The sequence below is a fragment of the Talpa europaea genome (assembly GCF_964194135.1).
Source record: "Talpa europaea genome assembly, chromosome: 15".
In the NCBI taxonomy this organism is placed as follows: Eukaryota; Metazoa; Chordata; class Mammalia; order Eulipotyphla; family Talpidae; genus Talpa; species Talpa europaea.
This window is the reverse complement of record NC_140083.1, coordinates 70,236,411-70,261,781: the sequence shown is the minus strand read 5'-3', so window position 1 is coordinate 70,261,781 and position 25,371 is coordinate 70,236,411. Positions and strand designations below refer to the sequence as shown.

General features: G+C 49.1%; 1 protein-coding gene across 1 annotated transcript in view; it reads right to left on the bottom strand.

Moving 5' to 3' along the window:
- Positions 1–24,619, bottom strand: part of VWF (von Willebrand factor) — a gene marked incomplete at its 5' end in the record, with an annotated part of 115,408 nt that extends 90,789 nt beyond the window's left edge. The window contains 5 exons of the mRNA XM_084255945.1: positions 13,255–13,379; positions 16,494–16,702; positions 16,990–17,092; positions 22,882–23,043; positions 24,565–24,619. Of these exons, the coding sequence (XP_084112071.1) occupies positions 13,255–13,379; positions 16,494–16,702; positions 16,990–17,092; positions 22,882–23,043; positions 24,565–24,619 (654 nt within the window). The remainder of the gene's footprint in view (positions 1–13,254; positions 13,380–16,493; positions 16,703–16,989; positions 17,093–22,881; positions 23,044–24,564) is intronic.
- Between the last annotated feature and the right edge of the window lie 752 nt (positions 24,620–25,371).

Genomic DNA, 25,371 nt, shown 5'->3' with positions numbered 1-25,371 from the left:
GTAATGGGCAGTCTTTTCTTCCTGGGCATGCTTTGGGTATGTCGGCATTCATCCCGGGCCCAGCAGTGTCACTGTACGTGACCCCACTGGGCACATTGTTTCTTCCCTGCATGGACATGCTCTCCTCCTGGAAGCCCACAGCGAGCAAACGCACTTCAGTTAAAAGGAAAAAGTACAAGATTATCTAAAGGGAAGGGCTGAGCCCTGAAGGGAAATCAAACTATTGTTCACAAAGGGAGTGAAAAAGAGGAAAGAAATCAGCAGATCTGAGGAGAGAGAAATCGAATCTGCTCAAACTGGATCCAGACTGGCCAGAACAAGCCTGAGTAAACCAGGAGCCAGGAGCCTGGCCTGTGGGCCTTGTTTCTGGTATATTGGGAGCCCAGGGGAAACAGTGGTCTGATCCCCGTTCAGCTTATCATCCTCACACCACCTGGGCAGCACCACGGAGGTTTGTGGTCTTAGGGAAATGTGGTACTGCCCAAAGAGGCACTGAACTGGGGCCCAAGACCCATCCGGTTTGCGCCACCTGCACCAGAGCCTGGGAGCAGCAGAATGTCACAGCTGCTCCCTGATCCCAGCAGGCCCTGTGGTGGCAGCCCAGGGCCCAGCCGGTCAGGGCAGCTCATCACAGCTAGTCCCTCCGCTGCTGCTGCACAGCTGCTAAGCTGCAAGGCTGCTTTTGGAGGGGTGTGGGTAGACAGTAGTTCTGCATTTTGGGAAGAAACTGCTGATGGCAGCCCATCTACCCCCCAAATGCCACCCCTCTGACTTACTAAGAAGTCGAGGAAAAGCATAGGTTAAGCCCAGCTCTGCTACTTATTGGTGGTTGGGACCAAGGCCAGTCCCCTCGCCTCACTGGAGAAAGGTGTCCTTGGGTAAAATGGGACTAAAACAACAGGCGCCTCCTGGCTAATGTACAGACACCACAGAGCCCGACACGGAGCCCTGCCGTCCTCAGGCCCAGCACCACTGAGGTCTCAGGCATGACCTGAATTCTCCCAGGTACCCTGAGCTTTCACAGCAGGGAATTGGAGGTTGGTGAAGACAGAGCAAGGGACAGTGGCAGAGCTTGCCCTGGGCTTATTCTGACCTCACAGCCCCATCAGAGTGCTACCTCTTCCACTGTGTAGCCTTGATCTGTTTACTTACTCCTCCTCCTCCATAAAATGGGGTCATAGGCTTATCCTGCTGAGGGACATCCCTCCCCCTCTCTCCTGCACCCCGCCCCCCATGTCCCTGGGCTGTACTGGGATAAATGGCTTTGTGGCAACATTATCAATTCATTCATCTGGGGACTCCTGTGGTGACGCTTTTGTTCATCTTTTATCTGGGAGACTCACATGCCACCAGGACACTGTGGGTTTCTTTCTGGTTGGACCCAGAGGAGGCTTCCTCTTCTTCATAATAGGTGGAGGCGCCTGGCTACTTCTTCCCATTCTGCCTCACGGCCTGCCCATCACAAATGCCACTCAGGAAATGGAGTTACTGGACTCCGCAAGGGTTAGTGACATCCCCAAGAGGCCCCAGATACTTGGATTCCCGGCCTCTCCTTTCACCATCCACAATTTTGAACCAGAAAAAAAAAAAAGCAACTCCATGGATTTTTCTAGTGATTCTGCCATCACCTGGCTGTAAGGAAGTAACTTGGAGCAGCCCCTGCACCACAGGACCGCTCTGGCAGGCCCAGGGTCCTGAACACAGGCCTCGCACCAGCGGGCCATGGTATCGGCCAGAGGAAAAAAGACCTCCAGTTGAACCAACTCTGTCCCCATTCACAGGAAAAGTGGGAGCAGTGCTCTGGCACATTTCCCGAGAGCTCCCTGGAGACTTCCAATGGCGTACAGAAAGCCTTCCTAGGAAGGGTGTTTTCTGACACTTTGCCTGCAGGGTGGGAGTGGAGTTCTGCAGAAACAGCCACTCCCTTGCCTGCTGCCATAGTCACCTGAAATCAGACCTGGACTTCTTTCTCAGCAAATAGAAAAGACCATACTCCATCTTGCCCTATCACACTCCATCTTGCCCTACAGTCTTCCTTTGCTCAGCCCTGGCCTGCACTTGGCCTCCTAGGGTGACTGGATCTGAAGCCAGGCAGGGTGTGTAGCCCAGCCCCTGCAGCCACTCCACCCTCGCACCTCCCAGCACCCCTACAACACAGTTGTAGGTGTAGCTGCTACTCCCAGGCTGCCCCCATCCCCTCCTCCCCTCAGGTAGCCCTGTGACACCAGCCCAGTCCCAAGAGAGGATGTCTCCACAGAAATAAGGCCAGGACAGTGCCAACATCATGTCCTTAGACCCACAGAGCACGTGGGAGGTGACCGAGCCTTCACTTGATGGCCCCTGGTGGGGTGGCCTCGAGGTCTCCTGCAATGTGTCCAAAAGGCAAATCTCATAACAAACCATCCCAGGAAAAAGCAATGTTCTAGCTCACCAGGGAGACAGGGAGCCCAGGCAGGATCAGACCCCAGCCTGCCTCTCCAGCTCGACCCCCAGGGTGCTCTTCATCTCCCACGTTACTAACGGTTTCTTGAGCCACATCCCAGCATTTCATTCCGTTTGATGCACACCTGCCACATCTGGGCACTGTGCCAGGCACAAGGGCCACAGTAGAAAGCAAACAGCCCCATAAAACCTCATGGGGAAGCTTGTGCCCCTCCCTGGCACCTCTGCCCTCCCGCATCTCCCCTTCTTTGGCCAGAGAACAGCCTGTTTCGGGAAGGCTTCTCTGCCTCTGCCCTGCTGGTTACGGGCCTCCAAACCCTCTGGGTGCAAAAGTTTACTCGTGTCCTGAAGTTATCCCTCCCTGTAGCTGGCTTCCCAATCCCCCCATCCACCCACCCCCTCAGGCTTGTCAAAAATACAGGAGCTGTAATCCCAGGGAATGCATGCCAGGTAATAAGGAAGTGCTGGATCAAACCCAACAATAATGGACACAGGGTGAGTCAGTCCTACTCTCCCTTCTGCCTACCTGACCAGGTGTTCCCAGGGGGAATGTTTACATAACAGTCTGAAGACTCAGTTCCGAGTTAAGGGTGTCTTCCCCGTGTTGTGGCCAGTTGCACCTGGAAGACACCGGCAGCTAGGGTGCCAGGGACGGCATCCAAAGAGGCGGCAAGTCTGAGCCAGGCACTGGGTGCCACTCAGGACTTAGGTTTCGGGGCAGAAGGGCCTGCCAGGCAAGGCCAACAGCATGAGTCCAGGCAGGAGGGGAAACCCTGAGACTCTAGGCAAGTGCTGCCTCCGACTCCAGGAGAGCGACATGCCCTGGGCTGTGGCTCTAACAGAAGGGTGTCCTCAGCGTCCCTTAGCAGGGAGTTATGGCCCTGTCATGTCCCAAGCCTGAGCAAACTGCTTGGATACATTCTCTTCCTGCCTGTGCTCCTGCCCCCAGGCCCTTCCATCTGCTGCCCACAGGAAGAGCCCAGATCACGTTAGGATCCACTGACCAGGCTCGTGTCCACCGTCCATGATTCCATGCCCCTGTGGACGCTCATGTCCTAAGGTCAACTGCCTGTGCATTGGGGTTCACAGACCTTCAGGAGTCAGCACCTGGAATCCCAAGCAGCCACCCTGGTTCCTCAGCATCCACTCCCCCCAACTCCCCTCTCCTGCACCCACCGACCCCCCCACCCTGTCGTGTTGCCATATTGAAACCCCAGGCTGAAAGGCCCTCTGCTGATTGTCTGCCCACCCACCAGCTTTAAGGAAAGGCCCCTCCAGAGCTGACTGAATTCTCTTCACCCAGCAAAGTGAAGTTATTCCACTTCTTCACTCACCCCCTCAAAATGCCCTTCGGAGGCTTGAAGACACCTTCAGAGATCACAAACCTCCTCCTAGAAAGGTGAATCAACAGAGCCTTTCAGATTTGGAAACTGAGGCAAGCAGAGAGTAAAGACTGTACTGGGTCAGTGGTTCTCAAAGTGTGGTCCGGGCACCCTATAGACTCCCATGATCCTTGCAGAGAGCCAGGACATCCAAGTTGCTTTCCATAACAATGTGAAGATGTTATTTTCCCCTTTGCACTCATTCCTTCCCAAGAGCACAGTGGAATCTTCCAGAGGTTACAAAAGGTCTGATATCACAACAGCCTGGCTGCAGAAGCAGAGAATCCAGCTGATTTCTTTTAAGCCAGACAAGGAGATGTGCAAAAAGCTGTGAAACAATGCTTTCTCCTCCCAAAACTCACTGTTTGGAATTTATAGTAATTTTTATTTAAAAGATGCTACTCATGTGAAATAGATTTGTTACTTTCTAAATTATTTCATAGGTTCTAGATTTTTCAGTTTTAATATCTAATATGGTAATTAGCAATCACTAGAACCCTAAACAACAAAATCGAATTTTTAAAAATGGAAACGGGCCCTGAGGCTAAAGCGTTTGCAAACTTCTGTAACTGGTGGAGGGTGACCAAGTGGGACTTAGGCCCGACTCCATCCCAGGGACCACTCACCTGTCACCAAACCACAATTGACATGGCTTTCCCCACCCTTGATGCACCTCCTCCCTTCTGCCCCCCAACTTGTTGCCTAACAATCGGATTAGAAGACAGTATAGCACAGTGGATGGGGCTCAGGTTCCAGCAACATGACTGAGTTAATGTCCCAGCCTCATCACTTCCAAAGTGTGGCTTTAGGGAAATTATCTTATCTCTTGCACCTGTTTCCTGGCTGTAAAAGAGAGAGTGTAGGAGAGATTTAACGCTGCCCATTATCTATTCTTTCCTTCTTTCTTACTCATAGACCCTCTGGTTTCAAATTTCCCCTGGGGTTAAATAACCCAATAACCTCTGGGGTTAAAGATTCCATTTCTCAGCCTCCCTTGCAGCTGGAGTAGCCTCAGAACTCAGCTTAATCCCAATAGGATCTAAGCAAAAGGGTCATTGCAATGTCCAGGAAGCATTCTCCAAAGAACAGGAGGCTTCTTCCTTAGTCCCTTTTCTTATTACTACTGGAATGTGGTTGTGATGTCTGGCACCTGAGGTGCCATCTTGGGCCATGGAGTAGTAGTCCCACACTGAGAACAATAGGGAAAGGAAACAGAAGGATCTGGATCCTAACATCATGGGGTCATGTGCAAGCCCTGACATCTCACCAGACTTTCTTCACAATGAGGGAGAAATGAACTTCCATGCTGTATAAGCTGTGGCTACCTCAGTTGTCCTGTCACTCATGGATAAACCCACTCCTAGCTCATATACTTAGCAATACCCGGTTGCTGCAAAATGAAATTAAATGAGATCACACAGACAATACAACCAAGTGCTTATGTAACCATCATCACTGGCCGGCTGCTCATACTAGCCAAACAGCTCGAAAATGGCTTCTCCTCAGTTCTCTGCTAAACCATTCTGGCAGAGACTCAGAACGACGGTCAGCTAATTCGCACACTTCCAGCATCTCCCTGGCTCCTACCCAGCATCAGCTACATCTGTCTTCCTCCATCTCTCGTCCGTGGTGCCAGGAGCTGGCGAGGAAGCTTCAGCCCCAGCTCCATCAATCCATGACCTCACCCTGCCTCGGTGGGTTTGCAGACCCAATTGTGGTCCCTCTTAACCACATTTCAGTTCATTAAAGAAGACCAGGCCTCTTCCCTGGAGATTCCAAGCCTGTTCAATGGAGGGGGAGAAAAAAGAGACACATCTCCCCAGTGGCAGACAGGAGCGGGGGGGGGGGGGGGGGGGGGGAGGGGGGGTGAAAAAGCAATAGCCAGAGATCTGAAGCTTAGCTATTGTGTTTGTTCCCAAACAGCTGACAAAGGAGAAGGGAGGAGGGCATTCTTAGGACCGAGCAAACAAAGGAAGAAGAGGCTAATATATGAAGTGCGAGATTGTTCAGCCAGGCCCTGATCTTTCCAGCTCTGGGGTGGGTGCCCCTGGAGGAGGTGAGGAGGCGCTTGGCGCCTAAGCAGGTCCAAAGCCGTGGGTTCAAGAATTCACCCCAGTGGCAAGGCATAGCTTCTCATCTCATTGGTCAGCCTGCAAGAATGGATGGGGGAGGGTGGCTAAATCTAATTCTAACTCCTGGCTGGCCCGGGATTCCCACCCACACTCCAGGATCTGGGTTTTGAAGACCCCGTTAAACAGATGGATTCGCACCAAACTGGATGGTTTTTGCAGTTAGACATTCCTCTCTCTGAGACCACTGAGGTGCAGCACTCATATGAAGTAGCACCACTGGATATGTCACAGAAGTCCCCAGAACCAGAGATGACCATGGAGTCCTCCAGAGGGCCCTCCTCACCCTTTGCTTTGTTCCCGGAGACATTCAACAATTTCCAGGGTTCAGGACAGGGTTCAGCTGGTTGGGAAGACAAGGGCCAAATGCCAACCACAGTACCTGAGCTCTGAGGGTAGAATCATTCCTTCCATTTTGCTCCCAATATGGAAAGGTTAGCCCACTCCGTGCTAAGCCCAAACTCCCCAGAGCTGCCATGTCACTTACATTCTTTGGCAAATCACCATGTACTGACCCGAGAGAACATTAGTTCAATTTCAATGCATGTCTGCTTCCTTGAGTGAGACTGCAAATCCACCTTGCAGTGTATCACTCAGCTGTACAAAACATCTCAACAAATACGTACTCAGGGCACTGTCAGATTCAAGTTTGTTCTTGTCCTCACCAAGGGGAAGGAAAAGGAAAAGAAAAAAGAAATACTTTGTTAAAGGAGTTTGAGATTATTATGTTACAGAGATTATTATATTATTATGATCAGGGCCTGAACGTCTGAGTGTAAGACCTATCTGATCCTGCTTGAGGGTTTGCCAAGTAAGTACTTACAAGGTTAAGTTCTGCTTCATTCAGAGGACACCTTTGGAGCCCTGTGGCAGCCTCTGATCTCAGCCGTAAAGCAAGACTCTCAAGGGCACAGCGGCCAAGGTTATGGACTTGCTGCCTCTTTTGCCCTGTCTGGCATTCACCCTGCCGGGTGCGTACTTTTGTTCTAAAGTTTGTTTACCTTAGAGAGGGGAGACAGATGCAGGACAGGAAAGGAGCCGCAAGGAAGCCAGAGACCTCATCCAGGAGTTTCGGACTTCAACAAAGCACCAGAGTGAAATACTCACTTCTTAGCCTACATCTGACTCCAGAAAGAGAAGCGTGGGAGGAGTTCTCACCGTGGAGAGGGGACAGGTGTGTGAGTGCACTTGTGGTCAAACTCCAGCTCTGGGCTAAGTGTCCTGGGAAATGTGGGAAGGTGCCCTGTCAGCAAAACCAGGTCAGGCCCCAGGCTCCTGTCTGTCAGCCAGTCCCCTGGGATCATGGGTTTTAAGGGTCTTTTCTTGAGATTTACTGACCTTCCTCGAGCCAGACTTCCCAACAGGCCATAGCATATACCAACCAGTCTCTCTATGAATCACAACCAGCCTACCAAGCAAGTGAACATAGCAAAATTCTTCCCAATCTCCAAGAAAATAAGTTCCAGGTCAAATTTCCCAATGAAATGAACAAGAGGGGCTGGGAGAGGAAGCCCCACCAACCAGAGGGGGGCCAGCCAATGGGCCCCCAGCTCTGCCAGTGATCTTCACTCCTCAGCAACTCCCTCCACGCCTCAGTGAGCTTCTCCAGGCCTGCGAGTTCCCTTCCAGCACAATCATGAGCAGAATCAGAGAAAGACCTGGGGACATACCTTGAAAATAAAAGGCTTGGACACTATTTCATGAGGACATGAAAAGTGACTTGCATTGTCCCCAACAAAAAGGGTATTTAATGTGCCTCTGTGAGATCGGGGAGGCATGTTATGGCTATTAAAGTAAACGTGAGTATTTGCAAATATTTCCCTCCTGAGGGACAGATGACTTCCGGGTAGGGAGCGGGAAGGAATCAGAGGTGAGCTATGTGCTGTGTGAGAGGAAAGGGAGGGGGAGAGAAGGTGAAGACACGAACAGCAAATGAACACAAGGAATGAGGATTGTGTTCACCAGATACAGACCACAGCCAGTGGAAACTGGCAACCTGGGACTGTGGGATGTACAGGGATGCAATTGGATGGGAACTCTTGAACAACATCTGGAGAAACCACACTGAAAGCTCTTGCTTTCCTAGGGCGCCGAGAGCAGGGTTTTAGCTTCAAGTAGGACTCAGTCGAACTAGCCAAACATGAAGAGAGCTAAACAGGTTGAGCGCTGCCAGAGAGTTGGAAAGATCCGGGCAAGGATGCCTCACAGACTCAATTCTGAAATCCAGGTTACAGCATCATCCATCTGTCTCAACACAGCTTATGGGCAGTATTTGCACAGTAGGGAGGGGCTAGACAAGGTAGTTTCTAGAATCATCCACTTTGAGATGATTCACCCCTCACCCCTGGTAGGCTGAGTAATAATAACTGGTGTGCTCCTTTTTCTCCAGAAAGATTAGTCACCTTGAGAACCCCCTCCGGGGAGGTGTGTGGAGAGAACTCTTGGGGCGAGAGGCACAAAGGTGTGCTCACTGTCCAACAGCAGGGCCGCAGCAAAACCAAGAGCTGATGGCCTTCCCTTTCTTGGCGAGGCGGCCCCGGGCAGGGTAGCCACACCTCTAGTGGCAGGGAGGCCGAGGCCACCAAGCACAGCTCTGTGGGTCACATGGTGCACAACACCCCTAAAGGGCTCCCAGGCGCCAGGAGACATCACTCTAGTGTTCACATTCTGAGAGCATTTATAATGCTAAGCATGGCAATTTCCCAAATAGAGGTGATCACGTGTCTTGGGATGGGGGTCTTTTTCTAATTAGCAAGAGCACTGTATGGGCTAGCTGCAGCCAAGTCCAGCCTCCTGGAGCCTTGGGCTTCATGCCGCAGACAAGACAAAGACAAGACCGCTTTCTTTACAAGGTTCAGCCCTTGTTCACGTGCCCCAGATTGATGGAATTAAAAATCAAGCAACCTAATAATCATTCTAAAATGTCCACTGTGTAGCCAAGTTATCTGCAAATTAACATCAATTATTTGAGCATGCATAGTAGCTTGGGTCTGTGGGTTTGTGTTTATCACTAGTTGACATTCTGAGCTCCAGATTTTAGCCATCCTGCCTTCTGTTTGAAAAGTTGGAAAAAACTGGGGCCCCCCTGGTGATGTAAGGGGTTAGGTCACCACACTATGAAGCTATCCACAGCCACTGCAGCATGAGTTTCATCCCCGGCCAGAGAGCTGACCCACATGGCACAGCAGACCTCTCCTGTCTCACCTGCTGCTCCCCTCAGCAGTGTGTTTCAGTAGATCCACCTGTGCTGCTCCCCATTCTGCCTCTGGTGAATCCTCTCAACTCCCCCCCTCCGCATCTCTGGCCTGTACCCCAGTTCTTGCATGCATAAATAAATTTTTTTAAAGTTGGAAAAAACTGCAAATTTGCAAACAATCAAACAAGCTATTATGAGTCCCAACAGAGAGGGCTTGTTGTTGGCACTAGAGGACACCAGCATCCCCTGGGTGTAAGTAATAGGACTGGTTCTCAGCGTGAGCTGACTCCTTGCTACCCCCTTTGGAGAAACAGCAAGTGTGGGAGAAGTGGGAGGACAGTGGGCAGATAGTGGGCGGCTCTCAGGGCAGAGCAGGGTCCCCCACAGATGGTTCTGCCCCTGCAAATGGCCCTAGCGTCTGAACCCCAGCCCAGTGGGACTCACAGGCAGGCATCCACTTCAAGGACCACTCTGATAGGCTCCCAGGAGAGGCATCCCTGTACCCCCAGCCAATGAGGATGCCCCAGTCACAGGCAAGCACAACCCGATTGGCTGAGACAAAGCCAGGTATCTCCTCTCAGGTAAACAACCTGAAACAGGTGTTCGGAGCTGGAGGGGGCAGCCCTTGGGGAGATTTGGTGTGCTTGGGGGCCTCCACCCAGCACTAACACCTTGGTAACCAATTTCTTCAGCTGCTCCCAAGACACTGATTAGTGAGGACTTTATCATACCCAGGAGACAAAGTGAGTAGCGACCGTGCAGCTGCAGCCTCAAAAAGGTACCCCAGGGGACAAACAGGGCTTCTGGAGGGTTCTCCCTGGGTTCCTCTCCCCACTTTGTCTCCAGGAGACAAAATGCCCCATCTCCCTCCTCCACTCCACCCTCAGTATCAGGTTCTCCATTTGAGAAGCCTGTCTTCACCTCCCACTTCTCATGGATAAATGAGTGTGTTCCTTTGTGCTCTGAGGATGGGAGAACATTTGTTCAAAGCATACTCTGCTAGCCTGTGTTTGCAAAATAAAATGAGATAAAGCCCAGGTCCTTGAAGAGCTGATTTGGTATTAGAGGTACATCCATGCCCCCTTATTTCCCATCTCAGGCACCCCCTTCATCTCTCCCACCCTCAAGAGGGTAAGCTCCAAGCCAATCTGTACGTTTGGAAACAAAAGAAAGAAATGACGTAAAAAAAATAATAATCCCTCCTCCCTGCATATGGTACTGACAGCCACTCAGTCTGACATTCACCTGGGCAAAAAACTGCTCTGGAAGCAAAGTTGGCTGCTGTCTCTTGCCTGCCGCTCAGGTGGGTGTGTTAAAGCACCTTGCCTTCCTCTAACCTCAGGCTGAGCTCAACTCCCCAAAAGGAGTGGAGTTATGACCAAAAAGAGGGGAGGAGGAAAGAATGAATGTTGATGTTGATGTTTAAAGTATTGTGTGCTTGGCCAGCCTCTCCCCACTCGCACTGTCAAAGTATGGGCGCACCCATGGGAAACACAGAAAGTGGGAGGGTCCAGCAGTCAATAAATAATCACAACAGTAACAATAACAGTAATGTTCACACAATTGAGCCCCACGGGCTGCACCCCACACATATTTTGTCTCTTATCCTTACATGGACCTGTAACGCTTTGCCTACTTTCACAAGGCAGAGGCCCAAGGATGAGACCAGCTGGATGAGCCACCAGGGGGGCTTCTGAAGTTTTCCTGGAAAGGAATGGAACTGACCTCCTCCCACACAACCACCCCATCTCGGGTGTTACAACCCGGCCAGCCTGGCAAGTGCCAGCCCCAGGCTGCATGCCAGGTGCCACGAAAGCTAATGGACAAGCCAACGACCAAGCATGATTGAGATACTGGCAGCCCAAGGGAAAAAACAGACTTTTGGAAGTACTTGTTTATAAGTTGGAAATTGTATTTACCATCAGTCCAGAATATCTTCCCGGGCTTGACATGCTCCTCAGTTCAGAGGTCAAATTATTACATGAAACAGAAAAGACTCGTTGAATAAGCAAGCAACTCATAATGAAGTTTCTCTTGCTAAGTTGGGTCATGTGTGTGTGTGTGTGTGCGCGCATGTGATTTTACTTCTAGAGTTAAAGAGGGCTGGGATTTCTCTAGCTACACGCAGATTCTGGTAAATCACACTTCCACAAATGAAGGATTTGGGGTGATCCATTCCCTAAATAAATAGCACCACCTAAATGACAGTCATCCACAATTCAAATATTTATTGAGATGTCTGATGTACTGTGTCTCCAGTCCAATCCACAGAAAACACACAATCAAAGAATCCAGAGCTGAAAGGAACCTTAAGAATTGTGGAGCCTACATCTTAGAGGAAAGTACAGGAGCCCAGGGAGAAACAGCATGAACAGCCTGCAGGGACACAGCCAAGCACAACAGTGGTGGGGAGCCAGACAGGGCGTGCAATCTGACGCTGTTGCAGTCTGGTGGTGACTTCAAGTAGCTACTTAAACTCCTGTAGCCTTGGTTTCCTCATCAATCAACAAAACTATAAAACCATGTATGCCCTGCCTCTCCCTGAGGGACATGTAGCTCCATGACTGCTGTTCACATGCTCTGGAGCGAAGGGTTTAGAGAGTCTTATTTAGTCCTGTCATGGTAGCGGCCTTGGGGATAAGCAAAGGCCACCCTCTTTGTGCCTGGTCCCCGCAGAATGAGGACCAGCAGCCGAGAGAGTTGGTTGCTGAATAGCTCTGCAGGCATTGCCCTTCATCCAAGGTAGTTGCCCTGCCTCCCAGCTCAGAGGTGGCCTACATCTAAAACCAGTGGGCCCATGTGGCCTCCCTTGTCCAGTGACTTTCCCAGATCCTGGAAGGATCAACTGAAGCCTGGGTTGTAACTACATGGTGATTCAACTCTCCCACTGCCCAGCCCTGCTCCCGACTCCCTCACAGACCGCTGGTCCTGAGAGCTTCCTGATAACCCTTGCAGGCACACCTCCTTGCAGTCTGCCTCCTAGGGAGACTGATTAACCCTGCAAGACATGTGTCCCTGAGCCCAGCCTCAGCAGGGCACTCCATGTGCTGACATGGGCCCGCCCTGATCCCAGAACCATGTTGCTGCACCCCCTCCTCAGCCCAGGCAGCCCAACCCCAAAGGATTAGAGGTGCAGGTGGAGGTCTTCCTTTGAGAGAGGTCTTTCCCTCCCTCAAGCATCATCCTCCCAACACCCACACACAGAGGCCATCTTTACTGGCCAGAAAGGGGCAGCTCTGAAAGGCTAAAGAGCTACCTCCCAGGGCAGGGCAGGAGCTGCCACCCTGTCTGTACTAAGTCTAAGGAGAGGAGGACATACAGACAAGGAGGAGCCATGTGACCACAAGGACAGGAACTGGAGTGAGGCAGCCACAAGCCAAGACATGCCATGGCCACCAGAAGCTGGAAGAGGCCCAGGAGGATTCTCCCTGGAGCCTCCCCAGTGAGCGTGACTCTGCCGACACCTTGATCTTGGGCCAGAAAAAAAATAAGGGAGACTTTTGGACTCCAGACAAGACAATATATTTCTGTGTCATAAACTATAAGACAATACATTTCTGTGTCATAAACCACTAAGTTTGAAATTATTTTGTTACCACAACCTCAGGAAACTATTACATCTGTCCAAGCTGGTCACTTCAGGCCCATCCCTGCTATGAACCCCAGCTTCCCTGATTAAAGAGTAACCCCCCCAATCTTGCTGATGTGCTAGTAAGAACTTGCTTCCTCCCCACCGCCCAACTCCAATTTGTACTTTACAGCAAGCACTTACGGAGTACCTAAAAAAAGGAATTGTTTCTACTGGCAAGGTTTCAGACAGGTGGCAGGTGAGCATGCCTGCCAGGGAAGTGCAGTGGATGTTAAACAGAAATCTATAATCATTCACCAGTTAGACCAGACCCAGTTCGAGAAGTCCAAGTCCAGAGTATTAGAATTAGCAAACCAGACTCTGATTTTCAGGAGAGAAGGGGCCATAGGAATCCTACATTGAGCAGCCAGAGCAGCCCAACCTCTCCTAGATGGAGGACCTGAGACCACGTCTTTCTGCCTTTTAGTTCCAGAAGTCCCACACCATCAGACCACACATGGGCTGGGTGACACCCACCTTCTGTATCTCCTCAGAGGAGTTGTTGCACTGGCTGCTGGGTGGGAGTGCTCTCTTGCACCGCTGTTCTCCACTGCTCATGGCCCAAGAGTTGGCAAAGTCGTAGGGGTCCGAGGTCAAGGTTCCTATGAAGTAAAGTTTCAGGAAAATGAAGCCACACTTAGGCCTGACCCAGAGCTTGTGAGCAAAAATTCTAGGTCTGTGGTCATCTAAATCAACCTTCCAAACACAGCACCACAGGCACAGGTACTGGAGCTCAGCCATGTTTAATGAGGGGTGGTCGGATGCATGAGCACAGAAAGGAACATGATAATTAAGACACTGAGGCACACGTCCACCCACTCCCACTCTCCTTGTCTTTGTATTGCTTTCTCCCTCTGTGTGGGCTGTTTCTCATTCCTTATTGCCTCAATTATCCACAATAATTCTGTGAGATGCAGCTCCAGGAAGCCTATATGAACTTGCTCTACTCCCCCCTCACCCCACTGTTCTGTGTGCTCCTGAGGTGCCCTGGTAATACCTCTATCAAAACCTGTACCATCCTTTGTGGAGTATTATTATGGTTTATATTTATTCTCCATTCAAGCATGAGTTCATTAATTCAGTGCACATGCTATATCTCTCATCTCTAAATTTTTATCTGGTAGATCACAGGCATTCCTCTGAGGATCTATGGTAGTAGGAAAACATTTATGTTAGATTAAAGTTCAAATTGATAGTTTTTGTGAAATTCGGTAACTCCATATTGAAAAATTAACATAAAACCTCTTAGATAAACTCACAAACCAAAATGATTAAACATCAAGAAGCAATCCGCTATAACCAAGAATCAGCAGACATAAAAATAGCAGGATTAGAGCTCTAAAAACTTCAGATAATAATTTTTTTTGTATAAAGGTCTTAAAACAAATATATTTTAAAATGTTGTTATAAAGAAGAAATTGAAACTTGACAGAAGAGCAAAACAACAAGAAAAAATAATAGTTGAAAAAGATTTACCTTCTAAATTACAAATATAGTCAATGAAATAGAAAGAAAATTCAATTTGAATTAGACATCATCTGTAGATTACAGAGTTGAAGAGACATTAGTAAACTAGGAAATAAATCTAAACAGATAGATGTGCTGATCTGGGGGAAGGAGACAGATAGAAAAGTCCTGACTTGTAGAATTTGCTGATATCCATGGTGTATACAGACTATCAACAAAACATTACTTGAGAGTTGGAAAAGAGACATACAATTGACTCTCATCAGTCATCATGAGCACACCATCCAAAAAGCAACAGAAGGACAAAGAAGTTAAAAAATGGAAGTGAGGAAAGTGAGAGGGGGGAAAAGGATGGAATAGAAATATCCAATTTACGTCTGACAGTCTCGGAACAAAAGAAACTGATAGAAATTTTTCTAAATTCAATAGAGCGAATCATCAGATTTGGGTATCACAATAAGTCTCATGTCAGATAATAAAAATTTAACCCACACCTGGACTCAACATAGTGAATTTTCATATATTTCAAAAACAGAGATAGAAGACATTATCTGCAAAGAAATAACAATTAGACTAACAATATTTCAACAGCAACAATGAAATAGTATCCTCAAAGTACCATAATGGCTATTTCCTAGAATTCTATACCTAGCTAAAGTAACATATAAGAATGAATGTCTGTTTCAATTATCACAACCAGACCCTGAATAAAGGAACAACTAAAGGATGTATTTTAGAAAAATAGAACTTGAACTTAGATAAAAAAAAAACAAGATGCAAAGAGAAATTATAAGCAAAAAACATATTAAACATAAGAGCACATTTAAATAAGCAGAGTGTGTAAAGCTACAATAACAATGCCAGACACCGTTGTTTATTCATACAAGATAGAAGTTAGTAAGGATTATAGGGAAAGAATTGACATAGGAAAAGCAGTAGTAGTAAACAAGTTTGTTGTATAAATTCAAATACAGCAACAATTTAATATAAAATGAATGAAAAGAGACAAAACATTGTAATAGGAAAACAAAGGGTTAGATTACATTAAATTAAAAAATGATATATCATGAGATACTGTAACAGGGTGGTCCCCAGGAAAGGGGGGGGTTCCAGGTTCCCTGCCCCACACAAGGGAGGGTGGAGCTGAGCAGGGAGAAGAAGCTAGAGAAGGAATAGAGGAAGGAAGGAAGCAGGGTGGAGAGCCAGAAGGAGACCTGGAAGAGGCATGTGGAGCAGAGAGACATGTGAAGAAACTGCGCTTGCCTTTTGGTCATAGACTGGGTGAAACAGATGTGGGTGAGAGACCCCTGGGGCAGATAACAACAGCAGCTTTCACCTTGATTTTGATTTTGCTCTTTTCCTCCCAGACTAGTGTGGTTGTTTCTGATCCTTTTCTGTGGGTCCCCACTGAAAGGTGCTTTATACTTGTGACAGGCTTTCAGGTCTTGCTCTGGGTCAATCCTGTTTGGGTGGACTTTTACCCACAAGGGGGTGGGTAACCTTGGGTGCTTGACTTAGAAACTATAGTCTTTGTCTTTCCTGTATTGTTTACTAATTGTATTAAATTTCTTTCCCACTAAAGACTCATTTGTTTTGTGTTGATGAGGTGGATGGCAGAACCTATTTAGAACAGGCAGGTTTGTGGGGTCTGTGGTGCCCCTGTCCCTGCCCTGTAACAACACCATGACCCATCTACTAAAATTAATAAAATTGAAAAAATAAGGTGACAATTACAAATTCTGGCAAGAAATCAGAAAAACTAGAAATTACACACTCTGGAAAACAGTTTGGCAGTTTCTTATAAACATACACTTGTCATACCAGCCAGCAATCCCACTCCTAAATTTTACCCAGAGAAATTAAAATATGGACCTACACACACACACACACACACACACACACACACACACACACACACCTATATATGAATACACTTCACACATATCAAGATGGCAACTATTAATAAAAGAAAAAGATGAGTACATGAGAAATTATATAACATTGGTGGAATGCAAAATGGCAGAAAATAGTGTGGTAGTTCTTCAAAGAATTAGAATTGCCATATCACCCAGCAAGTCTGCTTCTGGGTTTACATGCAAAGGAATTAAGAGCAAGGTCTTGAACAGATATTTGTGCATCCATGTTTATAACAATACACCTGGTCTGAATTCCAGTTCTGACATCACTCACTAGCTCTGTGACCATGAGATTAACCACAGCAGAAAGAAGGGTTTTCCAGAAAAGCTTACCTTCTTGAGTCTTGAAGTCATCTTCACCAAAGATGTTGAAGTCGCCACACAATCCACAGGTTTTGTTGAAGTATCTATCTGACAGCAGTACTTGAAAGATGCCATTGCCATCAATTCTGGCCACGAAGCCATAGGCCTCACTGGACAGCTTGTAGTACCCTGCCTCACTTTCCAGATACAGCCCTTTAGAGGCATAGGGCATGGAGACTCTGCAGGAGCAAAGATAAGATCAGCAAGTGCGGTTCTCACACATTTTCTGAATGTCCCTCTCACCTTTCAACCCCAGCCCCGTGCCGCACAGTGCAGACCTTTGCACAAAGTAACCAAGGATCTAGGCCAGGAGTCAAGAAGACTGACTCACCCAGACCCACCACTCACTTCCTCTGGGCATACTTACTTTCTCTCTTGTCCTCAGCTTCTCCATCTGATGATGGAGGGTATGCAAGAGGAATCCCCAGGCCCTTCCTAATTCCAACTCCCTGAGCTTCTGACTTACCTTTGGTCACCCTGCAGCACAGTACCGTTAACAAACAGGTGGACTTCAAAAAATTCCCCCAGGTACACGGAGAGGCTCACTCTGTGGCCATTTTGGAAATCCCCTGGAAAAGAAGAATCGGCAGTAGTGGTTATTACCTTCATTTATAACAATCATGTCTACAATTTTATCTCAATGAAAAACTCCCCTAAAAGACTTAACAAATGAACAACAAAAATCTCCCTAAAAATCTCGTTTACTTACTCATCTTTCCAGTCATCTAAAAATATTTAAGCTAGCCAGTTAGCTCAATTGGTTAGAGCGTGGTGCTGATAAAAATATTTATTGAGAGCCTCCCTGGTGGCAAAAGGGTTGACACAACCTATGTTGCTATCCACAGCCACTGCAGCAGGAGTTCGATCCCCGGCCAGGGAGCTGCCCACATGATGCAGCAACCTCTCCTGTCTAGCCCGCTGCTCCCCTCAGCAGTGTGTTTCAGTCAGTCTGCCTGTTCTGTTCCCCACTCTATCTCTGGTGAATCCTCTCACCCCCTGCACCTCTGGCCTGTACCCCAGTTCTTGCATGCATGAATAAATAAATCTTTAAAAAAATATCTATTGAGTGTCTTCTAGATATAGGGCTCTCTTGTAATCTCTTATATGTCTAAAAAAAAAAATAATAAAAGCATGACTCCTTCCTTCTGGGAGTTTACAATTTAAGTGCAGGTATCTCCTACTTTCTGAAAGTTGTATAACATGTCACTTTTATGAAAGACTTATAGGAATACCTGTTTTCCATAACCAAAAGAAACTTGAAGAGGGTTTTTGCTTTTAAACATAAGACAAAAGGAAAAATAGGGTTCAGTGATTGTTTTGCAGCAGCTGTTCTAGAGGCAACAGCCTTTGAGCTGCAAGAGTGGCCACACTCCGTCCAGGAGAACTCCTTCATACAGGCTCTGTATTTATTATAGTATTCCTGCTTTTACTACACATTCATGTTATTTTATATGTAACTTCACATTGTATGATTTGGTAGGTTATTTTGGGGGGTTTGGGGATGCTCAATATTGCTTCTGTATAAAGGAATAGTAGTTACTTCTTCACTCTACAACATTTTTATTTATAAAATTTTTCACAGGAATGCTCTACTTTCAGATAAAGGGAGGAACCTGGCTAAAGATAAAACAAGCTTGCATCACTTGAGTATGCAAATAAAAGCAACAATAAGTAAATAATGAAGCCAGCCAGACCCCGCAGATGGTGGGACTGGAGTCCACCCAAGTGGCCAGCACTCGGGGTAAATTGCCCGTTGTCACAGAGCTACCGTAATGACAGAGCAGACTCAGACAGGGAAAGGATCTGGATTAAGTATTTGAAGGGCTGGCTCTGTGAGATCCCAGGAGATATGGCCACTGGGAGCCAGGAAGCAGCCCCAGAGCCCATCAGAGATCATCTACAAAGCGGTTTTATAACTTTTTGCCCAGAAAACAGAATAAAATCACTATTTTCTCCACGACCCAGCAGGCACACCCACACACATCTCACTAACAATGCTTCCCCTCACCGTGCCACATGGTCTCATGTTTGTCATGTTTTCTAGTCTACTCCATTTCATTATTTTTAAATCAGACTATAACGACGGCATTAATTTTATGACCCAGAGGTCCTGACTCACTTGGAAAACACTGATGGAGACTGATTCCGTGCTACAGATAAAGAAACTGAGGCCTGCGTACACAGCAGGATTTCTCCACCCAGCACTCTTACACTTGGGGTCAGGTACTTTTTTGCTGTGGGGACCATCTTGTGCCCAGCAGGATAATTAGCAGCATCCTTGGTCTCCACCCATCAGATGCCAGCAACATCCATTTCCTCCTTGTGTTAATTCAAAATGCCTGTAGGCTCTGCCAAATGTCTTCTAGGTCACTGGGGTGAGAACTATAGGTTTACACTGGACTTGGGGTGGAGCCCACACTTTGCTTGCCTTACTCCGGGTCCAAATCTCCTTTTGCAGCACAAAGCTGCCTAAGGGTATCTGAGTGCCCAGGATTCAGTTAACACTAATGCAAGGGCAGCTCTCCATTAGCCTCTATTGTATTTGCTCCATCCCCTCCCTAAAGAACTCTTGGGGGAGCTGAGGATTGCAGCCATTAGGAAGATGCATCCGTAGAAACTGCCAGACAGCCAGGGAAGGACTCCCACACTTTCCCAACCTGCAGGTTCGCATTTCCTGTAGCTGTAGCAGAAGATGGGCTGAGTGTCCACCCAGAAAGCCAGAGTGAAGCGGAAGCTCCCCCCAGGGTCAGCTCCCATCTGGCCTCTTAAACTCAAGGACTGAGGTGCAGAGGGAGGGAGAAAGTCTCCCCTGGGAAAGTGACTCAGCGGGCTGTTGGTAGTTTATGGCTCTCTCTGGGCTGGCTGGGGAGCAAGGCTTAGGAAAAGCAGTCTTTCCAAGCTGGGGCTCCAAATGGTCACTCTCTCCTTGGTCCCCTAGGACACCCATAACCTTGGTCTGCGACCCTGGAGCCTGCCTGACCAGGAGCCAGGATGAAGGACAGGGGCCTTCCTTTTACACCAGGTGGGCCTCCATGCTCCAACACAAACACTACCCAGGATGTGAACAAGGTCCACAAGCACTCGGGGAAGGATGGGAATTTGGATGTAGAAGCAAGGAAACAGGATGTCATTGGAGAACAATGGAGTGTACCATGTCCCGACCATGTCCTCAACCGTGTCCTCAAGGACACAGTCATGTACGTGGAACTGGCCCTTCCCCTGGCCTCAGGGTCTCAGCAATGGTGCCAGCCCACTCTCCCAGGCCCAACCGCCTGAGATGATTCTCTCCTCTCAACACCCCCACCATCGCCACAGCCCCAAAAAGAAAGAGTAGCCATTCATTCTTGCTGGTAGCAGCACAGAGTTTAGCCAATTCACATAGAAGTGTAACTGATCCAGTCTGGCTGAGACATCATTGCCCATAATCACTGCCCAGAAGCACTGCCTGAGTTTCCCTGCCTGAAAGGACTACCCTTAATGGGGGGGGTTGGGAGGGGGGGGAGTTGGGCTGAGCAGAAAGTGGTGCTTTTCCAGCCTACTGCTTTTTCCAGCCTACTCCGTGCATAGTACTAAGATTTAATTCTGTGTTATGCACAAACCCATCTCCAGGGGAAGGTGCCCACAGCAGAGCCTGTTAAAATACATCAGGGAGTCGAGGCTGCAGCCACCTCCTGGGCACCACACTGTCTCTACAGGGTCCCCCTGAAACTCCTGCGACCCAAAGCCATAAGATGGAGAGGGGGTGAATTTTTCTTCCTTTGAAATCTTCCCCATCACTCCTAGCCCTCCACCCCCTGACACCCCAGAGCCATCTCAGGTCAGCCCCGTGTATCAGCTACAGGCAGAGAAACACACTTAAATATTGGGACCACCTGACGTGTCGAGGGCTGAGCCTTCAGCTGTGGGTGCCCAAAGTTCAGGGTTCAAGGTAGCTATCTCGATGCACTTGCCTGGTGATCCGGCCAAGTCCACTCTGCTTCCAGCTCTCTCCCCCTCAAGGCCATCTTGGCAAAGTAACAATCCCTTCTTGATCACTCCAGCAGCCATAGTTCCACCAGCTGCTCCCTGCCCGCTGACCGAGAAGCGAACTCTCCTGTTAGGCTGCCTGAACCTGCATGACTAGCTTTGCCCCATGACCCACCCTGCATCCCCATATTCTCCTACTCTGAGCTTCCCAAATGTTGGCCCCCAAACTATCAACAGCAGCAGCAGCGGGAACTTATTAGAAGTGAAAATTTTAGATCCCACCCAAATCCACTGACTCAGAAACTCCCGGGGTAGAGCCCAGCACATGGTGTTTAACCAGCCTTCCAGATGGTCCTCATGCTGGAGGTCTGGAGAATCATCAGCCAGAGGGATCTCTGAGCACACAGGGCTGCGGGGAATGAGCCACTCCCCTTCCAGCCTCTTCCCTCCCTGCTCAGGGTGTCCCCCTCAGCAGCATCCTCCCTGCCCCTCTGCACAACCAAACCCACACCCAAGGCTCATCATTTGTCGTGCTTCTCCCCAGGTCAGCTCTTCCACACAAGAGAGCACCTTGCTTCATGGCCAGCCCCCTCGCAGTCTAGACAGAGCCCCCAGCAAGTGATAACGCCCTTGAGGGGCTCGTGGAGAAAATGACAGACCGGGCATTCCAGCCACTGAAGCCACGCTGGCCTAGTTCTCCAGTAGAGACAAGGCTGATGGTGAGGCGGGCAAGTGCTGGAGAGCCTCACAGACAGGCCTGAGGCAGCTTTCTCACTCCCTCATGAAGCCTCGCCCAGTGCTGGCCCAGAAGACACTGCACCCAACACTGATGGAGTAGAGACCCCGAGAATCTACTGCCTGCTTCTCACATCTACATCCGGTGTGGACAACGATGCTCTCCTTGACCAAACCTGAGTCAGGCTCAGAGTCCTCTTCTTGACTAGGTCTTCCTTAGGCTCTGTCCTTGGCCTACTTAGTCCTGCTTTAGTGAGAATCCCGCTGGGTCAGTTTAGGGGGAAAAACCCACTCTCAGTATCTGATGGTGTTTCTCACACCGCTCCCCCTCGGTCGCTTACCACTCTGGGCTGCCTTCGGCTAGATTCCAGTCAAGCTGGCTGAGCCAGAATCCCCCTGGTCCCCCATGTTCCCTCTTAGTAATTCTCCACCCACGGATGCCCACCCTCCTCCTTGCTATAAGTCCCGTTTTTCTTGTTATATTCAGAGTACAGCCCCATCTCCCTCCCCTGCACGGAACCCCCTCCCCCCCCACCCCGACCCGCCACACCCGAAGTAGTCCCATTTGAATAGTTTCTCTTACTATTTTTAAAGTGTTAAAAAGATTTTTGCTTTGACAGTGTGGGTCTGTCTAGGGTCACCTCCCCAAGGTGGAAGACCCCAACTTTGCCTGTTTTTTTACCATCCCCCCTCACACCACACACATCTAATTCATTCTGGGAGTGTAACAATCACCACACAGATTCCACCACCGTCTCCAGCCCCCTCCAGACTTGTAAAGTGCCCTCTGCCCTTAGCACAGAGGAGAGTGCCTTCATCCTAACAAGCCCGGGACCAAGACCCAGCTCTTCCTTTTATGATCTGTCCATCCGTGGGAGGAGCACAGAACTTCCCTGGGCTCCTGCTCTCTGTGAAACAGGGGTGCTGTGCCTCCATCTCAGAGTTGCCAGGGGTGCAGCGCTAACTGGGCACAGCACTTCTGCAGGAACACAGGAGGCGCTCCACGTCAGTGCCTGAACCTACATCTGAACCCACTCAGAACACAGCAACAATCCTTCCTGTGTGCCAGGTGCGTGCATGTTACAAAGTGCCTCTGGTTCATCGGGTCTCTTGATGCTTCAGAGCTCCCAAGTGTGGCCTGGAACCAGAGCAACAGACCCGTAGAGAATCATGAAGATTCTCTTCATCCCAGGCTCCCAAGGAGACGTCAAGGAAGCCCTGGTGTCACAGAGGTCTTTTCCCTTGCCAGGCTCTGCCTGTGTTGAGCTCAGGCACTATTGTAAGAATAGGAGACCTGGGGGCCTCCCTGGTGGCTTAAGGGGTTAAGTCTCAGCACTATAAAGCTATCAGCAGTGACTGCCGCGCAAGTTTGATCCATGCCAGGGAGCTACCCACATGGCACAGCAGACCTCTCTTGTATCACCCGCTGCTCCCCTCAGCAGTGTATTTCAGTCAGTCTGCCTGTTCTGTTCCCCACTCTGTCTCTGGTAGATCCTCTCACCCCCCGCACCTCTGGCCTGTACCTCAGTTCTTGTATGCATAAATAAAATAGATCTTTAAAAAGATAGGAGACCTTCTCCCCCACCCCTCCACCCCAGGGCGGAGCTCCGCTGCCCCCAGGCCCCCTGAATTCCTCCCTTCAGCACCCTGGACTCACCAACAAGCGAGAAGGAGCGTTTCTGACAGTCTCCAGCCAGGAGGTAGCTGCAGTCCCCCGCAAAGCTGTATATGCTGCCATCAAAGGTGCTGACGAAGTCATCCCCGAAGAGGCTGCATCGGCCCATGGAAGGCCTGCTCAGAGGGTCTGCACAAGGGGTCCCTGGAGGGAGAGGCTGCAGGTGAGCACAGCTGGGATCGCCAGCCCAAGCCACTCCCACCTTGTAGAAATCAGGGAGCCAGGCTAGAAAGCGGGCCGTGGGGAAGAACTTTCTATCCTAACTGGGACTAAAGCTGTTGCTTTCTACTCCTAAATGTGACCTCAGACACAAAGCAATGGAGGAACGGGTGTTCAGGAAATCTACTCGTTTTACTGAGTTACTTGCTGATTGAAAATGTAATACATACTTATTATAAAAAATTTGGAGAACAAAGAAGAAAATACTAAGATAATAAAATCATCTTTAACTAACATTTAACGATAACTAGAGTTAACATTTCAGTGTTTATATTTCTGTTCTATTTTACAGCAGGTAAACAGTCACAGCTTTTTTTACAACTGTGGGCCATCCTGTGAAAACTCTTTATAACCTGTTGATTTCTCAATATATTGTAAATAGATTATCAGACCATTTGGTTTACTTCCAAAACACGCTTTTTAGTGCATACAAAATATAACTATAGGCACATAAAATAGATTCTATATACATATAAAATGTTCTTAAAACTATATACATAGACAACCTACACATATATAGCATAACTTCCTTGTTAGGCACTTAGCATTTTTCCAAATTTTCTGATATTTTATTAGATTGTAATGAGCATCCTGTACATTAACCTACTGGTATGTCTTGAACAATTTAAATTTGAAACAGATCAGCCTTTGTGCCTGAATCAATCAAGTGCTAAGTCCTCCAGGATCATGTGCTAACTCCTAAGGGATACTTCTGCCAGCCTCACCAGAACACAGTGTGTGTTTGTGTGTGTAGAGGGCAGGTGGAGACCACAACAGCAAATGTCTAAGTGTTCTGGGACCCTCGATAAGGACACACGTAGTAAGGAAATACACAGGGTGTCCCAGATTAACCCGTGACGGCAGGCTCCATGCCACCAACCCCAGTGGCCTGAGTGGAGAGCAGCCAGGTTAGAGCAGGGTCCCTCCTGCCACTCAGACTCCAAACCCAGCCAGGAAAGCAGTATGTGTAGAGAGTGCTGACCTGGGCCCAGGAAAGCTGACCTCTGACCTTGGCTGTGTGTGACTTTCAAGTAGCCATTTTCCTCTCTGACCTTCTGTCTCTTCTGTGCTCTGGGATGTGCAACTTCACAGTCCCTCCTAAAATGAACTTTCTATTCCAGTCTTGGGTTCCTTCTTCAAGCCCCCCACCCCAGTCACATAGCACTGCCCTGTGTGGCTCTTGTGTCCTTAATTCCCCAGTCAGAGAAGGCTCTGGCAGGCGCCCGGGGCGTGCGCCTTGGGAGATGCAGGGGCAGTGCACTCTGCAGGACCTGCACGAGAGGAATCAACCAGGCAGCCAGGGACTCTGGCAGGCCTGCACCAGCCCGCTACAGGGCAGGGCACGCAGGTGAGCTCCAGACACAACTGCTGGTTCCTGGAGGGGGTGAGGTGGTGTATTCCCAAAGGCCCTAGGGAGGAGTGAAGTGGAAGCAATTTGGTACCTACCTGGCAAGGTGAGGGCCAGAGCAAGCAGCACCCACATGAGCCTGGCAAGAGCCATCTGCAGGGGAGGGAAAAGGAGGTGGTGATCACGGCCCGCAGAGAGGGCTGCTGGCATGTTGTTTAGTCACATACCAAGTGGGAAGAACATTTTTCTAAAAGCAACAGAAAGGGTTCATCCTCACTGTCCTGTTTGCCCCTAAAACAAACTCCTGGTCTCCCCAAAAAGCTGCTGGTCAGAGCTAGGTCCAAAAGTAACAGCCACTGTGAAACAGGCCCCACTGCCCTTCCCCTGCAGCAGTCCCAGAGCCATGATGGACAAGGCCACTCTGCTTCTCCATCAGTGCCCGGCTCCCCCCAGCAGCTCAGAGCTGACGCCCACCACACTCCCCGCTGCCTCCTCATCCTTCCACTCAGGGCAGTGTGTTGGTGAGAGGGAGCTGTCTTGTCTGCTTTTGTTCCTCCCACGGGCACCCAGACTTAAAGAATGCGCAGGAGCCCCAGGTGTGGTGTTTGCTGGTCAGTCCTCCCTACTGTACCATGAGCACCCTGACACCTAGCACCACGCCCAGGAAATGCTCAGACAGTGCTTGCTGAATTGACCTGTTACATGGACAGGAGGCCAGCAGCCCTGGGCCCGGGAGCATCCCAGAGAGGGACATTTGACCCAATCAGCAGAGCACACCCCAAGCTCTTTCAAACCCCTGCACGGCCCTTTCCTCTGGAGAAGTTTGTTAAATCAGGTGTGGCATCTGTTACCTGATTCCCTGGAGTGACCCCTTTTCCAGCCAGTGCCTCATTCAGTTAAAAAAG